This window comes from Tupaia chinensis, unplaced genomic scaffold (genome assembly GCF_000334495.1).
Source record: "Tupaia chinensis unplaced genomic scaffold, TupChi_1.0 Scaffold000632_1, whole genome shotgun sequence".
Taxonomy (NCBI): domain Eukaryota; kingdom Metazoa; phylum Chordata; class Mammalia; order Scandentia; family Tupaiidae; genus Tupaia; species Tupaia belangeri.
This window is the reverse complement of record NW_006160152.1, coordinates 426,402-437,877: the sequence shown is the minus strand read 5'-3', so window position 1 is coordinate 437,877 and position 11,476 is coordinate 426,402. Positions and strand designations below refer to the sequence as shown.

Here is an 11,476-nt window from a genome sequence, read left to right as displayed (position 1 = left end):
CGCAGGCGTTTGGGGTTGAAAAAAAAAGGGGGGGGGGGGGTTGACTTTTTTTTTTTTTTAATGTATTGACCTAGTGTCTTCCAAACTTGCTGTATCTGTTTTAATAGTTTTTTAGTGGATTCCTTAGGGTTTTCTTTCTGTATGAGGTCTCAGCATCTGCAAATAAGATAACTCGACTTCTTTGTTTGCAATATCTGTGTCTTTTATTTATTTATTTGTCTTGCTGAACAGCCTTGGACAGAACTCTCAGTACTACATTGAATAGAGGCAGCAAGACATCCTTGACTTGGTCCCAATCTTAGAAGGAAAACTTGCGGTATTTCCATTAATCCATTACTGTAGGGTTTTTTTGTTTGTTTGTTTGTTTTTGTTTTGTTTTTGTTTTGTTTTTGTAGCTGCGTTTTATCAGGTTAATGCACTTCCCTTATTTTCCTAGTTTGTTTGTTTGTTTGTTCATGTTTTCATAATGCAGGAATGTGGATTGTTCGCAAATGTTTTTCCTGCCCCTGTTGAAATGATAATGTAGTTTCTGCTTATTAGTATGGTAGCTTACACGGATTTGCATGCGTTTAACCAAGCTTACATTCTGGGGATGTATCCTGTTGGATCGTAATTTATAATCCTCTGTGGACATTGCTAGATTCGATTGGCTGGGATTTTGTTGAGCGACTTAGGTGCATATTCATATAGGACATTGTTTCGTACAGTGAAAATCTTGAAACAGCCTAAATGTGCGATCACAGAAGAGTAATTATGTGAACTAAATAGCAATTTAAGCAAAGAATGGAATAGAGCTCTTCATAGATGGTCTCCAAGATGTGTGTGCGTGTTTTTTTATTTTTTGGAGAGGATTTTGCTATAGGGCGCGTGCGCTCACCAGAGAGACAGAGAGACAGAAAGCGAGAAATCACCCCCGAGGGGGGATGCCCGCACCGCAATCCCTTCTCCTCCATTCTCCTCTCAGGATCTTGGGCACACACGCACGCGCGCCCGGCGTGAGTTTAAGCCACCAGGTCCGGGACTTGAACCGCGCTCTACTACATGGGAGTTCAGTGACATAGCCATTACGCTAACTGATGGTCCCTCCAAGATGTGTTTTTAAAGATAACAAATGTGGGCTCAGCAGGTGGTATAGTGGTTAAGGCGCTGGATTCCAACATGGCCAGCCACAATTCGAGTCCCAGACCAAGTGACTTGAAACATTCTGAGTACGTGTGCATGCATGCCCAAAATCGCAAGAGGAGAATGAAGGAGAAGGGATTGTGGCGTGCCTATCCCCCCTGGGGATGGTATCTCTCTCTCTCTCTCTGTGTCTCTGTCTCTGGCAAGCACACACACCTTTTAGCAAAAATGTCTCTCACTCACACACACACACATACACACACACACACACACACAGAAAAATAGCAAATGTAGTGTAATACAATGTTGAGTTAGAATGTGACTTCTAACATTTCTGTAACGTATAGGCAAATATAAATGTGAAAATGCCAGGTCAGCCCTGTGGTCTAGTGATTAAGGGAGCTGGACTCTACATGGCAGTTCAAATCCCAGCCCGGGTGGCTTGAAACATACACTGGGCACCTGTGTGCATGTCTGACATCCTGATGGGATGGATAGCCAGAGGAGAAGGGGTTGTGGCATGACCACACGCCATTGGGGCTGCTCTCCTCTCCCCCTCCCTCTGTCTGTCTCTCTCTCTCTCTGATGTGCCTTCTGACAGCTAAAAGGAAGGGGACCAGCAGTTGACGTAATGGCTATGTCGCTGGACTCCCACGTAGTTGACCGCAGTTCGCGTCCCGGACCTGGTGGCTTAAACTCACGCCAGGTGCGTGTGCATGTGTGCCCAAGATCCCAAGAGGAGAATGGAGGAGAAGGGATTGCGGCGTGGCCATCCCCCCTGGGAGGTGATTTCTCGCTTTCTGTCTCTCTGTCTCTCTCTGTCTGTCTGTCTGGCGAGCGCACGAGCCCTATAGCAAAAACCTGTCCAAAAAAAAAAAAAAATTAAAAGGAAGGAAGAGGAGGGGAGGAAGAAAAGTACCACACAGTCTATTTTTACTTTGTGTGTGTGTGTGTATCTGTATAAATAGTAAGATATAGAAATAAACATACACCATGCGTGTGGTGTTTCTAACAGAGGAATAGGATGAAGAGGATTCCAGGTTCATCTGTATTATTAAAATACTCAACAGGGAGAAAGCAGAATTATTTATATTTGCATAAGGTCAGTGTTTTCATTGGATGAGCACCTATTCCGATATAGCCTCATCTCAACTAAATTCGTGAGCCAAGGTCCTTTTTCCAAGTAAGGTTATATTGTGGGGTCCTGGGAATTAGCATTTTGACCTACGGATTGAGGGGGACATCGTTCAAAACATGCCAAGGGAGCTTTCTTTTTATTTTTCTTTTTCCTTTTTTTTTTTTTTTTTTTTGAGAGGTTTTTGCTATAGAGTGCATGCACTCGACAGACAGACAGAGACATAGAGACAGAAAGCGAGAAATCACCCCCCAGGGGGGATGGCCACACCGCCATCCCTTCTCCTCCATTCTCCTCTCAGGATCTTGGGCACGCACGCACACGCGCCCGGCGTGAGTTTAAGCCACCAGGTCCGGCGGTCGCCTACAGGGGAGTCCGGCGACATAGCCATTACGCTAACTGCTGGTCCCAGCCAAGGGAGCTTTCTGGGAATTGGGTGGCCAGGAGGTTTCGGCTGTAGGGGAACTCCCAGTGAGGTGGCCGGATTGCTCAGAGCTCAGCCAGTCCACGATCTCTGAAATGACCCTGGGGGAGATAGGTGCAGGGTGCTGCGTGGGCCTCGGATCGGGGGTGGAGGGGTTGTTCACCTGTCTGTCTTTTGTTCCAGGTTACATCGAAGCTGCTGTCATCCCGGCTGGAGCTCGGAGGATCCGCGTCGTGGAGGATAAGCCCGCCCACAGTTTTCTGGGTAAACACCACCACCATTCAACTCGCAATGTCTATTCTGAGAAGGATTCTGACTATCCATGTGTAAACCTGGTGCAGCAGCCCTGTCCCAAGTCATTGATACGTTTAAAGCTCTAGGGGCCTGCAGGTGGCGTGCGTTGAGATAAATGGATCTCATATGCCCGGCTGTGTGGTTCGAGGTCCAGACCCGGTGGCTGGAAACTCACACCAGGAGCGCATGTGTGTGTGCCCAAAATCCCAAGAGGAGGATGAAGGAGAAATGATTACAACATGGCCATTCCCCTTGGGTGATGATATCTCTCTGTCTTTCTCTCTCTCCCTCCACCCTCTCCCTCGCACCCAAGCTTATGTGCCCTATGGCAAAACTAAAAAAAAAAGTTTAGAGCTGTACTTTTCATTGAATGAATTTGGAGTGGGGAACAGCAGGCGGCATAGTGCTTAAGACACTGGACTCCCACGTGGTCGACTACAGTTCAAATCCCAGACACAGTGGCTTAAAATTCACTCTGGACGCATGTGCGTACATGCCCAAAATCCTGAGAGGAGGCTGGAGGAGAAGGGATTGCAGCGTGGCCATCCCTAGAGAGCGGCGTGGCCATCCCTAGAGAGCGGGGGTGATTTCTCACTTTCTGTCTCTCCAGCGAGTGCACGCACCATATAGGAGGAAAATAAATAAATAAACAACTCGAAAAATACACTTCTTAGCCAGAGAGGATCTTCTAAGTGTATCGTAGGCCCAATTCCCAGCCTTCCCATCATCCCCAGCAAAGTCAGCCCAGTTCTCGCAAACTGGAGAGAGCAATACGGGTCACCTATGTGAGTTCTTCATACGAGACCTAGGATGCAAACAGTGCCCTGTGTCAGAGGTGCCCAGGCTGCCCCTGCTCTCAGCACTGTGGGGACTCCAGGTGTTGTCACAGCCAGAGACTGACCCGCCGGGATTTGTCACCGGAGAGCATGTAGCACCTGCCCATCATGACTCTTTTGCCATGTGTACTTCAGAGAAGCAAACCTCCACCCCGGGGAAATGAACGTAATGTCTCAGGGTAACCTCTCAGCTCCCCAGGAGCCCGGAACCTCCATGGGAGGTCGGAGCCAGCAGCATTCCCCCACGTATCTTATCTGAAAGTCATAATCCAGTATTCCCGGGCTTGGCACCCAGACAAGGGCAAGCCCGAAGGTGGTCCGCACTCCTTCTGTTTCTAAAGTTAGTTCAAATGGGCCTTGTTTCCACTCGGGGCCGGGTGCTTTGGAAGTCAACCCGGTGTCACTTTGAATTCTTCTCACATGTGCAGGGAGCAGTTGCTGAGGAATTTGACCCCGCCTCCCCTCCAGCCCACGCTGGCTGGCTCGCTGCTCCAAACCACCTGAAACAGGAAATGCCTCGCAGTTCGTATCCATAGCTAAGAACAGCGCTGGCAGGGCTCCGAGGAGAAATACGAGGCGCTGACTCAGTGCCAGGATTAGAAGTAGGTGGAGTGTGGGTCACGTCGTCTCTCTGCATCCAAGACGGAGAGAGAGAGAGAGACAAAGAGCTCCATCCTGGCTTGTGCACAGTTCATGCCAGAGAAAGGCATGTGGGCAGGGTCAGAGTCTGTATCTGCTTCCAGCCAGCTCTGGGGAGCTGTCCTGCCCACCAGGCCCACCCCTCCTTGCTCCCTGGAGTGGTGGTAGCTCCAGATCACAACTCGAAAAATACACTTCTTAGCCAGAGAGGATCTTCTAAGTGTATCGTAGGCCCAATTCCCAGCCTTCCCATCATCCCCAGCAAAGTCAGCCCAGTTCTCGCAAACTGGAGAGAGCAATACGGGTCACCTATGTGAGTTCTTCATACGAGACCTAGGATGCAAACAGTGCCCTGTGTCAGAGGTGCCCAGGCTGCCCCTGCTCTCAGCACTGTGGGGACTCCAGGGTGTTGTCACAGCCAGAGACTGACCCGCCGGGATTTGTCACCGGAGAGCATGTAGCACCTGCCCATCATGACTCTTTTGCCATGTGTACTTCAGAGAAGCAAACCTCCACCCCGGGGAAATGAACGTAATGTCTCAGGGTAACCTCTCAGCTCCCCAGGAGCCCGGAACCTCCATGGGAGGTCGGAGCCAGCAGCATTCCCCCACGTATCTTATCTGAAAGTCATAATCCAGTATTCCCGGGCTTGGCACCCAGACAAGGGCAAGCCCGAAGGTGGTCCGCACTCCTTCTGTTTCTAAAGTTAGTTCAAATGGGCCTTGTTTCCACTCGGGGCCGGGTGCTTTGGAAGTCAACCCGGTGTCACTTTGAATTCTTCTCACATGTGCAGGGAGCAGTTGCTGAGGAATTTGACCCCGCCTCCCCTCCAGCCCACGCTGGCTGGCTCGCTGCTCCAAACCACCTGAAACAGGAAATGCCTCGCAGTTCGTATCCATAGCTAAGAACAGCGCTGGCAGGGCTCCGAGGAGAAATACGAGGCGCTGACTCAGTGCCAGGATTAGAAGTAGGTGGAGTGTGGGTCACGTCGTCTCTCTGCATCCAAGACGGAGAGAGAGAGAGAGACAAAGAGCTCCATCCTGGCTTGTGCACAGTTCATGCCAGAGAAAGGCATGTGGGCAGGGTCAGAGTCTGTATCTGCTTCCAGCCAGCTCTGGGGAGCTGTCCTGCCCACCAGGCCCACCCCTCCTTGCTCCCTGGAGTGGTGGTAGCTCCATTCTACCCTGCCTGGAAATCCAGGTTCAGTGTGCAGATGTCCGTAAGGGGGGCCAGCAGGTTGCACAGTGGTTAAGGAGCTGGACTCCCACATGGCCAGCTGCGGTTCAAGTCCTGGACCTGGCAGCTTGATTTCTCACTTTGTCCATCCATGTGTCTGTCTGTCTCTGTCTCTGTCTCTGTCTCTTTGTAAAGTACACATGCCCTTTAGCAAATTAATATTAATAAATAATTCTTCCAAAAAAGAAAAATAGAGGGACCAGCAGATGGCATAATGTTTATGTGGTTGAACTCCCATGTGGCCAGTCATGGTTCGAGTCCTGGACCCAGTGGCTTTAAAATCCTGTTGGGAGGGTGTGTGTGTGTGTGTGTGTGTGTGTGTATCCAAAAATCCCGAGAGCGGAAGGGATAAGAAGGGATTGCAGTGTGGCCATCCCCCTGGTGGGCAGGTGATTTCTTGCTTTCTGGCTCTCTGGCTCTCTCTGGCTCTCCATTGAGCACATGAGCCCTATAGCAAACATCTCTTTTAAGAAAGAAAGAAGGGGGGAAGGAAGGGAAGGAAGGGAAGGGGGAAAGGAAAGGAAAGAAAAAGGAAATGAAAGAAAGGAAAGGAAAGGAAAGGTTAGGTTCATAAGGGGAAAGAAGAACCCAAATTAAAACAGACATTCAGCACAGGGTCCCCTGTTCCCAGCCACTCTGGAGGTCCCCTCCTGCACACTTACAAAGGAAAACACGTATCCACCCACATAGAGTCTTGTGGAACTCCTTCTAGTGAGAAGCTTCTAAGCAAAAGCCTCAAAAGCACTTTCTGTTAGATTTTTTGGGCGGTGGTTTAAAACATTCAACCTCTGGCCCAGGCAGAAGCAGCAAGGGAAAATCTCTTCCCCAGCAAATCAGAACTGTAGGCATCGCAGATGAAATCAAGGCTCTGGGGGAATCCCTTTGCTCTGACCGCTGTTATTTGGCTAGGAAATCAAAGTGGTTGTAATTCTCTGCATAGTCCCGTTGAGTCTTTTCCTAGGTTCAAAAACCCTGATGTCAAATACTAGCTGATTGATCCCAAAATTCTCACAAAGAATTGATACCCAGGGTTGAGGGAGGCAGGAACGCGCAGAGTCTCAAAAATTTCACTTGGAGGGTTTTCTTTAAGGAAAAGAGGGCCTTATGCACAGACCTTAGGAAGGGGTCAGGTGCAGGGGTAACCTGGAGCACCAGCCTCATAGGCTCTGCAAACCCTGCTCTGTGTAGCCTCAGCAGGCTCTGCAAACCCTACTCTGTGCAACCTCGACAGGCTTTGTAAATCCTGCTCTGTGCAGCAGCCTCAGGCTCAATGGGCTCTGCAAACCCTGCTCTGTAAAGCCTTACAGGCCTTGCAGACCCTGCTCTGTGTAGCCTTCTGGGCTCTGAATCTCTGCTTTGAGCAGCATCACAGCTTCGGAACCCCTGTTCTGTGCAACCTCACAGGCTCTGCAAACCCTGCTCTGTAAAGCCTCACAGGTTTTTCCCTTCTCCTCTTGGGATCCCTTCTCCATTCTCCTCTTGGGATCTTGGGCACGCACGCACATGCGCCTGGAGTGAGTTTAAGCCGCCAGGTTTGGGATTCGAACTGCAGTCGACTACATGGGAGTCCAGCAACATAGCCATTACGCTAACTGCTGGTCCCAAGGAAGCTCTTTTTCTTTTTCTTTTTAATTTACCAGAGAGCACATACACTCACCAAAGAGGAAGAGGGAGAAAGCACATCAATGGGGCATGGTCACACCACAGTCCCTTCTCCATTTTTCCATGGAATGTGCACACACACACACACACACACACACACACAGCATGTTTCTCCACCCACTGGTGTCAGGATTCGAACTGTAAGGAAAAGAGGGCCTTATGCACAGACCTTAGGAAGGGGTCAGGTGCAGGGGTAACCTGGAGCACCAGCCTCATAGGCTCTGCAAACCCTGCTCTGTGTAGCCTCAGCAGGCTCTGCAAACCCTACTCTGTGCAACCTCGACAGGCTTTGTAAATCCTGCTCTGTGCAGCAGCCTCAGGCTCAATGGGCTCTGCAAACCCTGCTCTGTAAAGCCTTACAGGCCTTGCAGACCCTGCTCTGTGTAGCCTTCTGGGCTCTGAATCTCTGCTTTGAGCAGCATCACAGCTTCGGAACCCCTGTTCTGTGCAACCTCACAGGCTCTGCAAACCCTGCTCTGTAAAGCCTTACAGGCCTTGCAGACCCTGCTCTGTGTAGCCTTCTGGGCTCTGAATCTCTGCTTTGAGCAGCATCACAGCTTCGGAACCCCTGTTCTGTGCAACCTCACAGGCTCTGCAAACCCTGCTCTGTAAAGCCTCACAGGTTTTTCCCTTCTCCTCTTGGGATCCCTTCTCCATTCTCCTCTTGGGATCTTGGGCACGCACGCACATGCGCCTGGAGTGAGTTTAAGCCGCCAGGTTTGGGATTCGAACTGCAGTCGACTACATGGGAGTCCAGCAACATAGCCATTACGCTAACTGCTGGTCCCAAGGAAGCTCTTTTTCTTTTTCTTTTTAATTTACCAGAGAGCACATACACTCACCAAAGAGGAAGAGGGAGAAAGCACATCAATGGGGCATGGTCACACCACAGTCCCTTCTCCATTTTTCCATGGAATGTGCACACACACACACACACACACACACACACAGCATGTTTCTCCAGCCACTGGTGTCAGGATTCGAACTGTCGTTGGCCATGTGGAATCCAGCTCTCTTGACAGCTAGGCCACTGGGCCAGCCCGAAGCCAAATACACACGTGCACATGTGAGAACAATTTTGAAAGCTGGGACCAGCAGATGGCATAATGGCTATGTCACTGGACTCCCAAGTACTCGACTGCAGTTCGAGTCCTGGACCTGATGGCTTAAACTCACACTGGGCGTGTGTGCGTGCATGCCCAAGATCCCGAGAGGAGGGTGGAGGAGAAGGCATTGCGGCGTGGCCATCCTCCCTGGTGGGTGATTTCTCACTTTCTGTCTCTCTGTCTCTCTCTGTCTGTCTGGCGAGCGCACGCGCCCTATAGCAAAAAGCTCTCCAAAAAAGAAAAAAAGTGATTGGGTTGGATGGTGCTTCCATCCACCGCCCCCTTCCCTTTCATTTGATCTGGCCTCATGGACCTCCCCACCAGAATCTGCAGGTCTTTGCTAGCTATAAGCAGAGTTTTTAATTTCGTTTCAGACCTCTCTTCTTCCCAGCTTCTCCCATCCCTACCCCCAGCTCAGGGCAAACCAATTTCCTTTTGAGGGAGGCTAGCCGCCCCCTAATTCTGCCTTGTTCACTTCTCTCTCTAGCTCTCCAAGACTCCAGTAAGAGGTCCATCAACAGCGACTGGAAGATCGAGCTCCCCGGAGAGTTCCAGATCGCAGGCACCACTGTCCGCTATGTGAGGAGGGGCCTGTGGGAGAAGATCTCGGCCAAGGGGCCAACCAAAATGCCACTGCACGTCATGGTAACTTGCTGGGCGTCTGCACTTGGCTTGGGACAGGTGGCTATGAGAGGTCTCCAGTTACTTCTGCTGTGTGTGGGGGGGAAGGGGGGAGGGCGCGCCTGGCTACGCATAGCTCAACTCAGCCTTCTCATTTCTCTCTCCATTCCTTTTCCTTTTTCCTTTCCTTTCCTTTCATTCATTCATTCACTTATTTATTTATTTATTTTAGGTTTTTGCTGTAAGGTGCATTTTTTTTTTTTTTTTTCTAAATAGGTTTTTGCTATAGGGCGCATGCGCCCACCGGACAGACAGACAGAGAGACAGAAAGCGAGAAATCACCCCCCAGGGGGGATGGCCATGCCACAATCCCTTCTCCTCCATTCTCCTCCCGGGATCTTGGGCACGCACGCACACGCGCCCGGCGTGAGTTTAAGCCACCGGGTCCGGGACGCAAACCGCGGTCGACTACATGGGAGTCCAGCGACATAGCCATTACACTAACTGCTGGTTCCCCCACTTCAGGTTTTTAAGCCCATAAATGAGAAGCATTCTTCGGGGTCTGTAGAGAAATCCATTGTCCCCGAACTGGGGTGCACCCAGTGTTTGCAGCGTGGGGAGCTGCATCTGAAATCAGTTACACACACACACACTGTGTGTGGCTACAGAACTGCATGAAATGAGTTTCATATGGATTCCTAATTCCCTCTTCTTATTCCCACACTTTTTAAAAGACTGGCTTGTTTTTTGTTTTTGTTTGGTTTTGTTTTGTTTTGATGGAACCATTTTCCAAAAGCGTTCCTGGCAGTCTGTCTGTCGGAGATGTGAAGTTCACGCAGGCAGGTCCGCTCTTGGCACCCCCCCCTTCCCACTCACAACTCAGCCTTGCAGGCCACGAGGTGCTTGGGAGGGGAGTTGGTGCTCCTGGTCTGGTGGGCTTTTCATCTGGCCTGTCCCAAGTCAGGTGAGACGGGCTGGGCCCATTCTGCCTTTAGCTGTTGAGCTGGAGGAAACTTGCTGGCTGCTGAGACCCAAGAGCCCTCACCAGCTCCAGGCAACTCACAGCTAGGAGGGTACTATGGGGCCAGCAGGTGGCGTGGTGGTTAAGGTGCTGGACTCCTGCATGGCCAACCATAGTTCAAATCCTGGACCCAGTGGCTTGAAAATCACATGAGATACTTGTGTGTGTGTGCCCAAAATCCTGAGAGGAGAACAGAAGAGAAGGGAAAGCAGGGTGGCCATGCCCCTTGGGGGAGGGGGGTGATTTCTCACCTTGCCTCTCTCTGTCTCTCCGTCTCACTTGGGCAAGTGCACACATCCTATGGCAAAAACCTAAAATGCAGAAAAATTTAAAAAATTGCCAAGAGGGTACTGTTATGCTTGGAAAAATAGAACCCTCAGCATACCCACTGGCCGTGGAAGGCTCGTCACACACATTTTCAAACCAAGGACGAGAGCTCATTCACTCTGTGTACACGCTAGGACTTCAGACCCGAGGGTCCCCAAGCTGCATGGCTCCCTGCAAAACATGATCAACCTCTCCCCCAACCTTCCCGACTCTCAGCTTTAAGCCCCAAGCCAGGCCTCTGCCACCCAGTGGGTGTAGCTATCACCCTGGCTCCCGTGGCAGTGAGAACGCACCTTCAATCTGGACTCCCACGGGGATGCCCAAGGTCCCCCTGCAGTGGGCTGCACTGGACCTCGTGCCTAGCTTACCCCTGACTCTGCACCAACTGACATAGAAGGGGGATGGAGTAAAGGGCGACATCCGTGTTCAAAGAAGTGGGGTGACCAGCCTTGCCTTTTGGGGTCAAAGCAGTGCATTCGTGTATGCCTGTTTGCAAAGGTGGCTGCACGGGTGGCTACTTGGGCTATTCTGTGCATGAAGTGGCTCTCCCTGAAAAGATGGAGTGGTTAAGGTGCCAGACTCCCACGTGGCCGGCCATGGTTCGAGTCCTAGACCCAGCAGTTTGAAAGTTGCACCGGGCATGGGCATACATGCCCCCAGTCCTGAGAGGAGAGTGGAGGAGAAGGGATTGCGGTGTGGCCTCACTTCCACGGTCTCTCCATTGACCACACACACCTTGTAGCCAAAAGGCAAAGCACAATTAGAGCTTGCAAAGTCGCTCACCCCCAGAATCCTCATCGCAGCCTGCCCTTTCTGGAGCAGGAAAGAGCAGAGTTCTGTGACAAAGTAGCTGAGTAACTTAAGGCTTAGATAAAGGAGATGACCTAGATAGAATCTATTTTGCTTGTTTTATGTTTTTGTTTTTTGTTTGTTTTTCTTTTTTCGTTTTTTGCTGTAGGGCACATGTGCTTGGTGGAGGCAGAGAGAGGGAAAGTGAGAAATCACTCCCCAGTGGCATGGACACTCTGCAGTCTGTTCTCCACATTTCTCTTG

General features: G+C 50.7%; 1 protein-coding gene across 1 annotated transcript in view; it reads left to right on the top strand.

Annotated features, from left to right (window-relative positions):
* Positions 1-11,476, top strand: part of ADAMTS17 (ADAM metallopeptidase with thrombospondin type 1 motif 17) — a 269,537-nt gene that overhangs the window by 213,110 nt on the left and 44,951 nt on the right. Inside the window, exons 18-19 of the mRNA XM_027776149.1 lie at positions 2,865-2,945; positions 8,942-9,099. Coding sequence (XP_027631950.1) covers positions 2,865-2,945; positions 8,942-9,099 — 239 coding nt within the window. The remainder of the gene's footprint in view (positions 1-2,864; positions 2,946-8,941; positions 9,100-11,476) is intronic.